At 41.4% G+C, this 17,219-nt stretch overlaps 1 protein-coding gene across 1 annotated transcript in view; it reads right to left on the reverse strand.

Moving 5' to 3' along the window:
- Positions 1–17,219, reverse strand: part of CHAF1A (chromatin assembly factor 1 subunit A) — a 196,623-nt gene that overhangs the window by 88,359 nt on the left and 91,045 nt on the right. The window contains exon 10 of the mRNA XM_018570653.1: positions 15,552–15,632. Within this exon, the coding sequence (XP_018426155.1) occupies positions 15,552–15,632 (81 nt within the window). The remainder of the gene's footprint in view (positions 1–15,551; positions 15,633–17,219) is intronic.

The raw sequence follows: 17,219 nt of genomic DNA on the forward strand, positions 1-17,219 counted from the left end.
ATCGCACGGCGGGACTTTTTTTTATTTCAGCGGGTCGGCGGGTGTTGTGCATCGTGATTGACGCTGGATAACATCAATGGAGCCATTTTTTTTTTAATTAACCACCGGGTCAGGGTTGTAGGGAAGAGGCGCCCCCCCCCCTTTGCTGCCCTGCCAGTGAGCGGAGCAAGTGTCTGGTAGGAATGTTATGGGGGACCTCACGTTATCCCCCCCATTTTTGGGGGCTGGGGTTCCCCCTTAAAATTCCTACCAGACCTAAAAGGGCATGGTAGGGAGTTTGGGGGGAACCCCACGCACTTTTTTTTGTTTTAACTTGGTGTCCCTCCTAACATTCCTTCCAGACCTATAGGGTCTAGTATGAACTGGGGGGAACCTCACGCTTTTTTTTTTATTTCTCTTTTTTTTCCCCAATGTCACTTTGAGGCAACTAACGAAACTAAATTTCATCCAAACTACCGCTAACTAATTTCGTCCAAATCTGGAATAGAATTTCGGACCCGAATACCGAAACATTTTTTTTGCCGCCGCACATGTCTACTATACATAAATCAATCCCATGTGTCAAAGCATGCATATCACGCACATCGCCGGTTCCCCAAGAGGGAACCGCCACCCGGGTGTTCTGCTCTCATTCACCTGACTCCATGCAAGTTTATAGTGCTTGTATTCTCAAATCACAGCGCTAACAGTTACTGGTCCCTATGTAATGCAATCTAACCTATGGATGCCCTGATACCATTTTTTCAAGACAAAGTACAAGTACTTTAACTCAAATGATTACCGATACTATTTCTTAGAGACGTGGCATTTTTCTAAAACAATGCAGACTAATGATTTTAGGGCAGTTTCTTTATTAAGTAACTCAATCCATGATTGAACAGCAATGGGGAATGGCAAATAGAATACAGATCCCATCAATCCATGATTATAAAGCAATTATACAGGGCTGTATGCGGGTGCCAGGCTATCCAGACGGAGTGGGGCTGTCTACTGCTGTGCCTGTCTCTGCGGGCGCCAGGAAGGAAGAGATGAGGGGCCAGACCAGCGATATTAAAAACCGCTACTGCGAGGTCCCCATCAGGCTGCCGAGTTGTCTGATGGGCAAGCACGGGACCACAGGCAAATCGAACTAGTTAAAAAATTTAAAGGGCTGGTATCATTCATTATTATTGGGGCATTTTCAGGAGTACAGGTATTCCTCACTTAACGACCGAGTTCCGTTCCTACGACCAGGTCGTTAAACGAATTGGTCGTTAAGTGAGGAACTCTATACAGTACTGTACTGCACTGCACTGCATTAGTACAGTACTGAACAGTGAAAGGTACATCGGGCGATTAAATACTTACCGGGACCCGCAGTGAAGGACGGAGGACATCACTTCCGCCAGCGACACATCGCGCTGGCGCGCAAGGTCGATGGTCGCCCCCCCTTACATGGGACAGAGCGATGCAGATTGCATCACTTCTGGTCCCATGTCAGTGCGTCTGAAGCCCAGCTATAACCTATTGAAGTGTGATCTGCACTTCAATAGCTTACTTATAGTGTAAATGACACTGGGGGGTCTTTTGGACCCCCAGCATCACCTTAAAGAGTACCTCTCACCACCATCTGCTATCACAGATGGTGGTGAGAGGTATGTGATAGCCTACGTATGAAAATTATGAACGCGCTACACATGTTGGGTATCGCCGCGCACGCCGCAGTGAGAGCAATAATTCTAGAGCATCTCTAAACTGATGACCTGTGGGGGCTTTTAAAGTGTCGTCTAGGGACTTTTTGGGTACTGAATTCTGTCGCCGTTAAATGGACGCACACAATGTTTAACCTGGGCATGTTGGGTATCCATTTACTTGTTGTAACCTAATTTTTTATATTTTATTTTTAAAAAATGTATTGGGGTTTGATAAGGAGTTGCGCTAATAACGTGCAACATAAACATTTGCAAATGTCACCATTTAACTCTATAGGGTCTTGGCTTTCAGAAAATATGTTTGGGGGCTTTATGTAATTTTCAGGCCTAAAATGTGGAATATAACATGGGTGCAAAAAAAAATAAAAAAAATAAGCCTCAGTCATGAAGGGTTTAAGTAGTAATGGTGCAAAAAGTATCGGGGCTACTGTATTTTAAGACGCTATTGGTGGGTACAGCGTGAAGGAGTTAAACGATAAAAAGAAATAAAAAAATGTTTCCCTACTTGTGTAGTGTGGTCAAATGCCTTAGTAGTTGGGTAAATATTTGTGGGCAAAAGAATGGCTGTGTTTGTGCTTCCTCTACATGCGTTACAATCAGAAGAATAAGATAAGACAAGTGCATGCTGTCAGTATAGGGGTATTGACAGTTGCGGGTTGAAGGGGCAAGACAGGAGTTTGATCAGTAAAAAAAATAATGGAGAACTATGAGGCGAGTGCTTTTCACTCACCTCATAGTTCTAGCCAACCTGTGACAAATGAGACTGTCACAGGTCGGCTCAGTAGATCGGGAGGGTGAGTGAGTGGATTTCCCCACTCCCCGCTCCGATCTGCCAGCACTGACTGGCGGAACGGACAGGGGAGGGTACAGCTGGCTCCGCCTCTAGATAGGCAGAGCCAGCTGTCAGTCACGCAGCTGGGCGGATCCCGGCACAATTGTCGGGATCCGCTTCAGCGTCTCAGTATACCGCGAGCAGCAGCTTGCGATATACTGCAGCGTCTTAGTATACCGCGCGCTACAGCTCGCGGTATACTGAGCCTAGAATGACGGGAGGACACTAGTTTGTGTCCTCCCGTTACCCTGAGAACTATGGGGAAAAGCCTTAACGCCATAGTTCTCCTTTAATTAAAAAAAAATAAACTGAACACAAAACGCATGTCCTCTACTTTATATCCATTCATACATTTTATTTGTACATTTCTAACATATAAGTATGTCATTTACACATTGACAGGTCACAACGTTTTAAGCATTACATAGGTTCTTGTGATTTATCCATATTACACCTTGTTTGTGTCCACTAATCTCATTTTACGTTTGTCTGCCACCTCAGCGGGTTCATTAGCCCTGAGTTTACATTTATAATTGACCTGTCGCACCTCAGGTTAAGCTCGGGCTCGCTTACTTTCACATGTCTCAGTGGAAACGGACAACCTACATCAAACGGCCACATTATTCTACGTTATTTTGTCAATCTCTCAGATCATTGGTTTTAGGTTAACTCTTCAACTTAGAGAAGTATTTAGGTCACTAGTCATTAGCAGGGGAGTAATTTGGTCAATTCTGTTATTCTTTGTTTGTATGAGACTCCGGTTAGTGGGTGTTCCAGTACCTTTTAGGAGGTTCAGCATTCGGTGGACAAGCCACTTATGATTGAAGGTGGGTAGCAGTAGTTGCTAGCTCTCTCCTTTTTATCTGTGCACAAGAGCATTACATTCAGACAAAAAGACATTTAGATTAAAACATTTGGCACATGGTTTAGGTCAGGATGTTTTTGTTGCATTACATCAATGGTCCTTCACAGCAAAGAGACCATACAGGCTGAGAAATCATTTTTAATTGCTTGTAGTGTCTACAAGAGTCTCACCTGTATACCCATACGACACTGTTCGTTCTTCCATCAATCTTATTCATACGGTTACCTGCCACGTCAGTAGGTTGTTTAGCCCTGAGTTTTCGTTTATAATTGACCTGCCACGTCAGTAGGTTGTTTAGCCCTGAGTTTTCGTTTATAATTGACCTGCCACGTCGCAGGTTAAGCTCGGGCTCGCTTACACTCACATATTCGGTGGAGAAGGGCAAACACACATTACGGCCACGTATTGGCTCAGTCATTTCCGCTTTGGGGGGCATTTCTTCATTTGTTACATCAGGTGCCCTCAAGTTTCAAATTGTAGAGTAAGTTGTCAATTGTCAGTTGGTTTCAGCACTTCCATGTCACAAGCATCTGATAAAGGATTTCACTTGCACCCCACGCCCCCATCTGCAGCTAGAGGGTCTGAACATGGCAACGCTCCATCTCTTAGAGCATGGACAGTGCTGAGACTCAGAGCTTCAGCGTAGAGGAATTCCATTTCCGGCTACAGCCAGGAAGGCTGCATTATTCAGATTTCATAGCTTCTCACAAGTCAGGCCATCCACAGGTGCGAACAGGCATCCATCCACACATCTCTTGTTCTGATACACACGGTCCTAAAAAAGTGGGTCATTATTTTTTTTACGACTGCCACAAGTAATTTTCTGCTAAAGCTGCAGCCATCTGGGCTCACTTCCAGATAGTAACAGATTGGAGTAACATTGACATGGAACTTTTCTGCAGGCACTTTGCCAACCTTAGATCCCAAGTATGTGCAACCTGCCAGTCACCTGGCATCAAAAAGGCTTGGTACTACGGGGAGCACTCATCAAACCACTCAGTTTAACAAATTGGGTAGACATATACATTTTAGGGAAATCACAGATCTGTAATAACTACAACTATACAGCATGTAATTACAGCCAGTGTAGATTACTACATGTCTGTTAACTGCTACCTAGCTCATCCCAAGACAGCATGCACGGTTAAATAGACACGACTACGCCAAATACATGTCTTGCAGCTAAAACTCTAAAAAATTTATAATTTAAAAAAATTAACCAGTTGTAGTGGTTAGGCTATTCTTGGTGGATAGTTTTGCACAAGGTTTCCACACTGGGTTGATTACCTTGCCACAGCAGACATATGAAGGTCCAAATCTGCAGTCTGCAAGTTACTATGCGCATATTGTTGAAGAATTGTTAAGACATTGAAATAAAGAAGGGTTTTGTAATTGGGACTATGGTATCTCCTCCTTTTCATTCATGGAGGGCGAGTCCTATTTGGGTGGTACAAAGGAAGTATTTAAACAAATCTCAATTACGATTTCACATGTTCCAAGTCTAAATTAATTAATTCCATCAGAATAATTTTCACTGAAATATGCCTCAGTGGATCAGACTACTCAGAATCCTAACAGGTAAGGGATCTTGGTTGTCTAAAGCGGATACTTCAGATGCGCTTAAAATTAATTCCTGTTAAGCAAACTCTGTGGCAGTGGCATGGCATTAAATGGCAAGGGTTATATTGCTTTGCCACTAAATTAACTTTCGGATCAAAGAGTAGCCCCCGATTGTTCGCTGCTACGGCACAAGCACTAGAATGGATTTTGTTTGCATCACAAGGTTGCCAGGAAGTCATTATTTGGAGGATTTCCTACTGATCGAAAGTCCTGTTCGGGCCCGAGGGTTTTACTAGTGTGATTGCAAGTTTTTGAAGGGTTACATAACCCGGTAGCTGCTCACAAGTTAAGGGGCCTGCCCAAGTGATCACCTTTCTTAGGGATTACTTTGCACACAGATAAGGTACAAGCTAGTTTTCCCCCAAAAAAAACTAGACAGGATCAAACTGTACAAAGTTGGGATACTACCACCAGCATGGATAACCGAAGGAATGACAGTCCCTCCTTGGTATGCTAAAATTTATGATGAGAATCCTCCCACAAGGTAGGTAATTTGTCTCCAGGTTAGTAGCCATGTGCCACCAAGCAACAGTATCAGATTAGTCAGTTCGGTTAGATGTAAATGCTCGAGCTGATTTGATTGTGTGGGATCAGTTTTTGAATAGTTGGAATAAGACATCAATGTCTGTGCCCCAGGCAACAGTACCCCCTGCCCCCCATCCCCATATGTTTTCAGATGCTGCAGCATCTGTGGGGTTTCAGCCATTTTTGGCACTCACTGGATGGCTAGTTCCTGGCCAGCAGATGTATTTCAATACCCAAGTTTGTACCGTCATCCGCCCTTCTTGAGATATACCCCATAGTAGAGACAGCAGTGGTCTAAAGGCATCAGTGGTCAGGAAACAGGGTGGTTTTCCATACGGATAATTTTACCACGGCGGAAGTTAGTAATAATGTCTGTTCAAATCATTAGCTTTAATGACTTTCATGCGTAAATTAACTTAAACAGCATTACAGTATGGTTCCCATTCCAATTGCATGTACATAGAAGGCATGAGCAATATTTCTGCTGATGCATTATCACGTCTTGACTTTCGTTTCTTTTACCAGAATCCTGAATCAGATCCGGTGGGCACACTAGTGCCCGATCATCATCAGCTACTGACTGATTTAATTGAATTGCTGGTCACAGCAGTATCATTAATGAGCAAGTCTTTATCTAGGAATACCTCGAGGGCGTATGACAGGGCCTGGGATATCTATTCCAGATCAGTTACCCAAGAATAGATGTTGAAGTCAAGCGATTGTTACTTATTGCGGTTGACCAGCAATAAAACTCATCAGGTAGGCCCTGGGTATGTGGTCAAGTTCTTTCCGACTGGCAATGTCTGGTCCAACAGGAATTGATCATATAAAAATAAAAAAAAACATCCCCAGCAGACCCCACCTATTAGGAAAAAGACACTTAATATCCATTTGTTCAAAAACACTTTTTCTACTTCTTTGATGAGGGTCTGTAGTTCTCTTATTCTTATTAGTGGATCCTTGTTCAACTTTTGGTAAGTGCTACTACTAGTATCCTTTCCGTTTTTTTCTTGGTAACAATGGTCTACAAATTTTGGGAGATTATCGACCTCCGAGATAAAACGTGTTAATTCTTACATATTTGGAATAGATGAATTGGAAAACAGGTGATAAAGGTGCTGGTTGACTAAAGTTTTCAATATATTTTACAATAAAGATTAACAAACAGGCAAGTATATTTGCCTACAAGGGAGGGAGGTGTCTGATAATCATGATGCCTAGTAACTTCGACAAAGTACGGTAGATCAAAATGGTACCACATGAAAGTGTATAAATGTATATTCACTTTGAGACTAAAGATTACCCAACTGTAATTTATTGATCTTTTATTGCAAGGTATATTTGTCTTAGTCAGATCTACGCATCATACAATCACATCTTGTGGCTTGTGAAAGTGTCATTGCCTAACATTTCCAAGGAACAGTTGTGTGATATTTTCCCTCAGAAGCCAAGATGCCTCCAGTGTAAACGCAGATAACATCTGCTACATTTGTGGCGAGGTACATTTGCATCTCAAAAGTGCAGTATGACGGCAGTGGTAAAAAATGCATACCACCTATATTTTGGATGCAAAATAGGGGATCAGAACAAAAGTTGGGCCCCTCATTATTGTTGCATTACATGTGCAACTTATCTGAGTCATTGGCTAAAACAAGAAAGTTCCTGCCTTTCGCAGTCCCAATGGTGTGGAGGGAACCCACAAATCATAGCAGCGACTGCTTTTTTTGCAGAGCAAAATTGCAAAAGGAATCTTAAGAAGTAGACAGTGGAATATCCAAAGATTCCATCCGCACTTCGTCCTGTACCCCATGGTGAGGACTTGACTATTCTGGATCAACCAGAATCCAACTCTCTAGACTCAGATGATAGTGACAAACAGGATGCAGCTGATCTGGGGCCGTCCATGTGAGCGGACCCAAAACTTTAGCCCACCATAAGGTCCTCCTGAACCACATCTAATTTCACAAAACTAAATGACCTAGTCAGAAATGTGGAATTGTCCAAGAGTAGGCAGAGCTACTGGGCTCCAGATTACAACAGTGGAACCTCATGCAGAGCGATGTCAGGATCTCCATTTTCAGTGATCGCCAAAAAGATGTGGTTCAGTATCTTAGTGGATGGTGATTTGGTTTATTGCAATGATATCCATGGCTTAATGACAGCCCTTAACATTACCCACAATCCAGACGAATGGAGATTGTTCATAGATTCATCTAAAAGCTGTTTTATTGCACAATGAAAATGTTTTGCCATCCGTTCCTGTCGGGCATGCAGTCCACATGAAAGAAACAAACGGTGTATAAAGTATGAGGATCATCAGTGGCAGCTCTGTGGTGATTTGAAAGTTGTTGCCCTGTTGCTTGGCCGGCAGGGTGGATACACAAATTATTGCGGTTTCCTCGGTGAATGGGACAGTCCAGCCAGAGATTCTCATTATGTCAAGACTGGCCATCAGAAGCTGTCCTGGGAGCCAGGAAAGAAAACATTTTCAAAATCCAGCTCTTGTTGACTCAGCAAATGTTGTTACCGCCGTTGCATATAAAGCTGGGGCTGATGAACTTTGTAAAGGCTATGGACAAAACAAAACCATGTTTCCAATATCACTATGAAACGTTTCCAAGACTTCGTGAAGCCAAAATCAATGAAGGCGTCTTTGTCATTCCACAAATTCGGGAACTTCACAGAGATGGCAAGTTTGATAGTCTGTTGCGCGGCAAGGAAAAAAGGAATGGGACTTCCGGTTCCGGAGCATGATTGTAGAGGTCACAGCGCATTAGAGCTCCCGCACAACTGGGGACCCTTTACACCTATATACAGGTGAAACTCGTTTAGAATATCGTGCGAAAGTTCATTTATTTCACTAATGCAACTTAAAAGGTGAAACTAATATATGAGATAGACTCATTACATGCAAAGCAAGATAGTTCAAGCTGTCATTTGTCACAATTGTGATGATTATGGCTTACAGCTCATGAAAACCGCAAATCCACGATCTCAGAAAATTAGAATATTGTGAAAAGGTGCAATATTCTAGGCTAGAGAGATTGTGGATTTGGGGTTTTCATGAGCTGCAAGCCATAAATCATCACAATTACGACAAATAACGGCTTGAACTATCTTGCTTTGCATGTAATGAGTCTCTCATATATCAGTTTCACCTTTTAAGTTGCATTAGTGAAATAAATGAACTTTTGCACGATATTCTAATTATTCGAGTTTAACCTGTAAAGCCAATATTCCAGAATCCTTGGTGCCCCATCGGGTGCTCATCTACTGGAAGTCCTCCCGGTCTTCCCAGGGACAGGTTATTAGCCAAGAGGAAACTGCGTATGAAGAGTACATCTACAGGTGGCAGAGGGCGGCAGGATGGCTCCAAGATGGCCGCAGACGCTTACCTCAGATGACGACTCGTCTCCTCCGGCAGAGCATGCCAAGATAGCCGCGGAGGTCGCCAAGCTGTTACGTCCGACTATCCAGGATACCGTCCACAAGGCGGTGTCTAAAAAGGTATTCAGTCCCTCAGTCACGATGTGATGGCGCAGGCCCAAAGGCTTTCTGAGGCGGAAAGCAGAGTTACAGGACTGGAGGACGATGTGGATGCATCTACATCTCGCTTAGATGCCACAATGCAAAAAGTACGAATACTCACCGATTGTACTATAGACGACCTCGAGAACCGTTCCCGCAGGAACAATCTTCGCATTATTGGGTTGCCGGAGTCCTTTAAGACTTTTCTCCCATCTGCCCATCCAACATCCCAGATCATCTAGGCAAGCTATAACCCTGCAAGGAGGAGGGAGCGCAATCCGAATCAGACCGCACCCCGTCCAGTACTTGACTATGCGGATCGTCTGGCTATCCTGCAGGCATATCGCGCCAGAAAGGATCTTCAGATAGACGGCCACCGTCTACTTATCTTTGCAGACTACGCAGCGGAGGTCACAAAGAAAACTTGAGGCCTTTCAAGGAGCCTGCTCTACTCTTTTCAACAAGATGTGCCTAAAAAACAAAACCTTTAAAAATTCAGCCTGTGACTCTATTTTATTTTGGCATATTTACACGGGGTGCGGTACCTGAGCCTTCCTCTGCTGAATACTTTGAATGCATTGTTTTAACCCTTTAAAAGAGGAACTTCCCCCTTAAACATGATAATGGCACCTTTAGGATTGTTCGGTAATGGCAAAATACAAACCCTACCCGGCTACTGGTCAGTGTTAATCCTGTCCATGTAGAGTGGGGAAATCTTTATATAGGAAAGCTGTAACAAACATCCCTTTTAACACCGTCGTGACAGGAGACGTACCCTGTATGTCCCGCCACGAAGTGCCCAAATGACTGCTCACGTACACTGTACGTAATCAGCTATTTGGGGCTCTGTAAGGCTGGTAACTGCCGAGAATCCGCGATAACTGTTCATTAACTCTTACCCTGCCACCGACTTAAGACATACAGCAGAATAAATCTGTTCCCAAAATGCCAGGTCAGTATGCCTTACGGCGGTGGCATTTACAGTTCTGCTACAAGTTCATGGTGGCTTTAGCACCATGAACTTATATCAGAACTGTTCCTTTGACGCCCCCCGTTAAATAGCTGTATTTCACCGTAGCCCCCCAACTGTAAACAAAAATTAAAGAATGAGTGCGTTGATACCTTGTGTTGCAAATATATGCCTGTATCATTTTATCACAACACAAACCTCAACAGAGCGCAAAAACGATTAACACAAGCCACTTATTTATAGTATTGCGTTTATTTTTTTACCTTTCACAAAAAGGCGCAATTTCAAATTTGCAAATATTTGTTCATTATTAATTCAATACGGTTTTCTCTTTTAGATCGTCGGAAAATATTTTTTTTGTGTGCACGGATACTGATTTTAGTGTGCTTGATCAATTCAATTGTGTATTTTTATCGGAATATTAATTTGAGAAACATTTGTGCAATTATCGCAGGGCCTACACATTTAAAGCACCATCTTTTTATTCTACAGGGCCTGCGCTTTCAGAAAATATATGGCTTCGGGGGACTTTTTACAAACGCTAGCAACGCAGCAGTTAAAAATAAAATGGGAAAAATGCAAAAAAATTGTGTGGCCAGCTGGAAGTGCAAACTGTTCAAGGGCTTGTCAGCGAAAGGGTTAATGGATGCCTCAGTATTGAAGCATCCATTAATGAAAGATTTTTCAGAGCCGCAATTGCAGCTCTAACCGTCACTAACAGCTGGTATAGATCGGGAAATCCCACATGTATACCTGCTTTTCCCCCCTAAACTTTCAGCAATAAAAACATTTAGATACAGGATTCTGATCATTGTTGGAACAATCAGAAAACCTTTAGTGACATTCTGATCCTGAAATGTTGCAGGATCAGTGTCACTAAGGTTATTGGCTGTTCCTTACGTTTGAAGCAGCCTAATAACCAAAAATTAATTAAATTATCAAGCAGTAATAGTGAGATTAATTCTCAATGACTGCTTGATATAATGAAAAAAATAAATGTAACAACTAAAAATGATATATTTAAATATATGTTTATACGGTCAGCAATTAAAAACAAACCCACTAGACGGAAAATTAGGGGTTAATTTTCTTTAAAAAAAATTTAATACCCTATGACAGTGATGCTTAAAGTATGTCGCTATCACCAAGTGTGACACTTGGTGACATTGTATGCCAGGTGACCACTTAACCTAAAACTTAACAATGTAATCTTTTTTTCGCTGAGAAGTACAGAAAAATATCTAAATCCTAGGAATGTGAGTTTTTTCCAAATAAAGACAAATTAATGCATGTATTTAATGCATTTTTTTGAGCGGTGCTATTTTTCTAAAAAAAATACTACAAATCAAAACTGGGGAACAAGTGTTTAGTTTTTTGCTCTTTTTTTCCCCATTTCATTTGTCCTAAGTGAGGTGTTAGGGCTATATATGTCACATGTGTGTACCTATCCTCTATTACAAAGTGTGCCCACACATATTATATATTGTTTTTTAAAGTATATTACTGATGTGGTAGATCACACAGCAAAAATGTCAAAAGTGTGTCAGGCATTTATGAACAGAAACTAAAAACAAGCTGTCATGAAGGGGTTAATGCACCATTGTGAAACAAGCCACAGTGGATTTCACGTCCAAGTCTTCTTGGGGATTTGATACTGCCTGTAGATCTAGTTACAGCAACAATTTGCCAATAATGTCCATAAAGTGTAGGTCTCAGGAGGTAGATCTTTCACAAAGGGCGACATCTGAGACATTTGTAATTCTATTAGCAATTGCAAACCCACGAAAGGTGCAGTTGGGCTAAATTGTGCCTTCACCATTCTACCCTGATCTAATTATGGCAACATATGGGAACTTTTATCAAGCAAATTGGTATAATTTTTTTTATGTGTGTTGCAATGTAGCATACAAAGGAATAGGGCTTCTCCAAAGCCATACTTGTAAGTTAACTATGAACTTAACTATTCCTTTTAATTAAATTAATCTGACATTTTAATCAGCAAACTTTCTTGGTTATATTTGGGGGTAAATCTTTGGGGTTGCACAAATAAATGTAAAACATTCCAATGGAAAAGTATTAGTAAATTAAAATTTTCAGTTTCTAACCAATAAAAACTGTTCTTATTGAAAAGACCAAGAAACAATTTATAGAACCTATAGGCAAGTGCTAGAAAGTACTTTAAGTGCTGAAATCATATTTCACCACAAGAACTTATAAAGTAGAAAAAAAATATAGCACATTTTATGTCAGAAAGATAAAGCCGTTATTGCTTCTAAAGGCTATCAAACATAAAAGCATATATCATTTCTGTTTGAAAAAGATTTTAGAAAGTTTAAAATTGTATTCACTATTTTAGAAAGATGAAATTATCAAATTCAGCAATTTTTATTCTTAAATCTACTAATACAATTAGACAAATCCTACAGTTTAGAATGTAATTAGACGAAAAGTACTGTGCAAAAGTTTTAGGCACTTACGATAAAATGCAGGAAACCGAGTATGCTTTCAAAAGCAAGGTAATTAATAGTTTTTATTACCTATTAACCAATATTTAGTGCATGAACCTGTTGCCTTTAAAACATCAATTCTATATACACTTGCACAGATTTTTTTTTATTTTTTATTTAAAGAACTCACAGGTAGGTTGCACTGAGCACCTAGGATAACTGAACACAACTTGACGTTGAGATCAGGGATCTGTGGCGCCATACGGTCTCTTCCAGGACTCTTGTTTTCTCTGAAGATAGCTCTATGACTTTAGCTGTATGCCTGGGGTTATTGGCCTTCTGCCTATGAATTTTGGGCAGGATGCTCACCTGATAATGCATGATTAATAGGTATCTGCCTTACATTTCAGCATTTAGGAGACTAATCAGTCTTACTAAATTCCAAAACCTGCAAGGAAACTACCACGCTTAAGTGCTGCTTGCAGAAATGTAACCTCCATTCAAATGCCACTGCTTTCCGTTACAAGCAAATATTTTAATTCAGGACTTAACAGTTCATAACACATGCTGCCATTTTCTGCACACCGATACTTATATTTTCATGTATAGGCAAGCTGCTTCACCTCATATACATGTCAGAAGTATGGCTATTTGGCTGCAAGGCATTCTTAAAGACCACTTCTGACCACACTTCTCTTATAGATTGTAGATGCTGACTGCAAGGACAGTTCAGCATAATGTGTCATCTGTGTCCAGAAAGGAAAAGAGCAAAATGGTACTGCCTTGAAAGCAAATACCATAAGGCCCAGAACTCCCTTTACCTTCTCAATTGGATGGCTCCTGTACCAGAGAGCGTAGCGACAGGAGGTGACTTAGGAACAAACTCCCAAGGAAAACTGTAGCTAAGAGAAAAAAAAAAACTATACTCCAAATGCTGAATCTATTCCAGTGCATCAGGAGGACGAATGACAGCTGCCACATCATTTCCTTATGTACAGCAACAGGCCATGCATGGAGACAACCATTGCCCCAGCCTCAGTGCACTTAAACCGGGTGACAGTGATGTTATTTACTGGCACAAGAAGCAAAGATGGCCATCAGGACGCCTAGAGTGGCCCCATGGAGCAGCGACTTCCAGGGCAGCCGCAGAAGCAGAGGTTGCCAGAGCTCCCAGGGTGGCCGCAGCAGCAGAGACTGCCAAAAATCCCAGTGCAGCCATAGGAGAAATAAATCACCAGTTTCCAGAGTTGCTGCATGCATTTGCAGCCACCAAGCCCTTCCAAGTGAAGCCACAAACAGCTATAGCTGCATGCCACTACTGACACCAGTACCCAAATGGCTGCATGCTGCTGCGACCACAATGTAAAGCCCCCCCAAAAAAATTAGGAGGCTAATAAAGCTCTAGAGAGTGCCCAGCAGATAAGTTGCCATTGAACTCACACAACACAGGGTAATTGGGAGAAGGAGGTACCCCTGACCACTCCAGTCACTGACCCATAGCAAAGGGGGGGGGCGGGAAGAAAGATTAAAGCACTTACTAGCCAGAGATGTGCAGAGGGTACCATCTCCCAAAACAGAATGCCTCTCTTCGCAGTGGGGTGCTGTCTGCCTGGGGAGGACACAGACAGAGCAAAAAGTTACTGTCATATGTGTCTCCCGTAAGAAACAAATCACAGGCAGCTAGGATTGAGCTGCCACAACCGAACCTGCAGTAGCTAAGGATCTGCATGCGCTCAAGAGGCTGAGCTGGGGGACTACAAAAGATATTCTCACCGAGCTCAGCTGCTAATTGAAGGGAAAGTAAGAAAAAATAAAAGTAAGCATTCCTTGCAAAAAAGAAAGGGGACCAAGATTTCCTGCAGGGAGCCAAGGTCTTTCGTCGACACTAGGCAAAAAAACTGAGTTTCCCTAGTTGCTATAAGTCCATGGTCGAGATCAAAGATCTTCGCTGTGTCCTTAAAAATGGTCAAAAGAGAAAACATTCATTTTTTAAAAACTGCTAAAAATTAAAAATGTAACCTATATACGCAAACATTGTGGGTTGGGGTGGGGGGGTGCTAGCAGTAATTCTAGGGCCATCTCTTGCTGATGGCTCTAAAATGTATGGCCTGCAAAGGTTCTAAAATGTGGCCTATAGACAATATTGTGCATTGTCATTTTTACAAGTTCATGGGTGCACGCAATTTTAAGGATGGTCAGCCATTTACCAAAAATTGGGTATTATACTGTGTGCATGAAAAATAAGTTTAGTTTACAGATTCCTGAAAACAGATTTGATAAACAGTTAAGCAAATACCTTGCAACAAACTATTAGAACAGCAAACATTCTACAAGGCCTCAGCTTAGAAAACTTATATACTTGCTTCACGGTGTTAAGTAGTTTTCTAGTAAAAATGCAGATTAACATGTGGCATTTTTTTTTTTAAATTCTCATGATTGAAAAGGTTGTTACAAAATGCAATGCAAAAACATTGTGTTGCACTGTGATGCCTATGCAACGTTGTCATGGGTAACTTCGTAGCAGAAATACAAATCCAAGAGATAATTGATTCTGCTGCTGGGCCTACTCCAATATCAGAGGCCATTGCCAGCTGGTAATGCCTGAATTTTGCAGAGACCAGACAGAGCTACAATTAACTGGGACTGAAGCTGGAAGTAAAGCAGACCCAGCATTGAGCTGAGGCGGGTTGCTTGCCAGGGACAAATGTTCTAGAACATAGCTAAAGATATATGCAGGCACTTCTATTGGCATTCTCCATAATTTGTTAGCTTTAAAAAAAAAAAAAAAAAAAAAAAAGAAGAACTATGGCCAAACCTATTGTAGCCATTCTCTTTAGGGTCACAGCAGGACATTAAATAATGTCCTGGTGTGACCCAAAACTCAGCATATAGCCATTGCTTGCTATATGCTGACAATGCAAAGCCGCGCTACAACTGGGAAAGATCGCAACAATATTGTCAACCTGCTACCTGATGAGATTTGAGTATCTACAGCCGAGTGATACACAAAAAAAAGCTATATTTTTGTTAATAGTTAAAAGGCATTTAAAAAAAAGAAAAAACATGTGCTTACCCCTTCACTATGAGACAAAGATTCGCCGGGTTCATCCTCCTCCCATTCTTCATCACTGTCTACTTCATAGTCAAAAAGCATCTGCAGTAAAAGACACAATTGTTTTTTTTTTATATTATATACATGTGTATGCCTCTATTTCTCACAGAAACACACATGGAATAGTTCCACAGCAACACAAAAGGTTAAAAGGATCAGTAACAAGAGATGGCTGTCTTGTGACCTCAGAAATATACTAACATTCCGCAAACAGGAACTCAAAATCCCCCTAACCAGACAGGTAAACAAGAGGAAACACCCACACGGATATAAAATGTGCCACTACGTACAAATTTGGGGCTAGGTTACAGCAGGTATAAGATATAGAGCCAGAGTGGTTCAGTACCACGAGATAGCTGCATCACAAACGTAAACCGTTCAGTGGTTTGCAGCCGGCTCTGTTTCTCACAAATGCATGGTGAGAGTAAAGGGAATACCAGCTGAAGATTCATGGCCAGTGATTGCTATGTGTGACTAGGGATGCACCGATACCACTTTAAGGCCGAGTACCGATACTTTTTCTTAAAGGGACAGGTCAAATTTTTTCTAAAGCAATACAAAATCATGATTTTAGGTCAGTTTCTTATTATTATGAAGAATATGAACACTCTGTAGCGTGGCACAGCTATATCCCATTCTGCATACCTGGCTTTATATTATAAGAACTTTATAATATAAAGCCAGGTATGCAGAATTGGATACAGCTGTGCCACACTATACAATAATACACTATCCTGGAGTCTGGACACGTGATCATCTATTTTCCCAAGAAAAAGAAGTGAGATGATCTGAGGGGATCAGCTCAAAGTACAGCTAGTAAGGTGGGTCGGAGAGTCAAAATATGATACAAAATATTATACATTTAAAATCTCATTGGACATACTAAATGCACCAGTTAACACCAACACCAGTTCAACATCTAAAATTGGTTAGTGTGACAATAGCAGATTAGCGCTATTACAAGTGTCTAAACACTCAAGACCTAAAATAGAACCCAAAAGATGCTACATAGGAACAACTGCAGATTTTAGATCAATAAATTTAATTTCTACAAAATATAACCAAAAACACAAAAATGCATTGTCACTATCACCATTTGAAAACAATGCTGTTACCCCTAAAAACAATCATGGAAAGATCTTAAACCTTTTACAATCAACTTGCTGAAATTATTACTATAGATCGTAATGGATGTGACATCCGTAAAGTCATGCCAGACTATGGGGCTTCCACTACTGGTTTCCTATGCCACTATTAAAATCGATATTTTAAGTCTTCGCAATTTTACGTCGAGGACCACTATTCTGAAATTGCTCAACAAATTTCAAAGTGAGCTTTTCACGGATTGGTGAACCACTGCCCTTCTTTACTTCCGAGAAACGGACTCTTTAAGATAATTTTTTTATACACAATGATGTAAAGGACCTGTTGACAACTAATCTGGTTGCAAAATGTTCTTCCAGCTCTTCCTTGTTCATACTATTTTCTGTGCCAGCTTTTTGCGTTTTTTTCATGTTGCGGCCATCAACTTAAAAAAAAAAAAAATTGATAGTTGGGGGGCGTGGCCGGATGGCGAGCTGAGCGGCTGGAGAAGTGGAGCTCCGCCGATAGTTCGGGTCCAAGGCATCA

Source organism: Nanorana parkeri, unplaced genomic scaffold, assembly GCF_000935625.1.
Source record: "Nanorana parkeri isolate BGI_ZX_2015 unplaced genomic scaffold, ASM93562v1 scaffold1567, whole genome shotgun sequence".
Lineage (NCBI taxonomy): Eukaryota > Metazoa > Chordata > Amphibia > Anura > Dicroglossidae > Nanorana > Nanorana parkeri.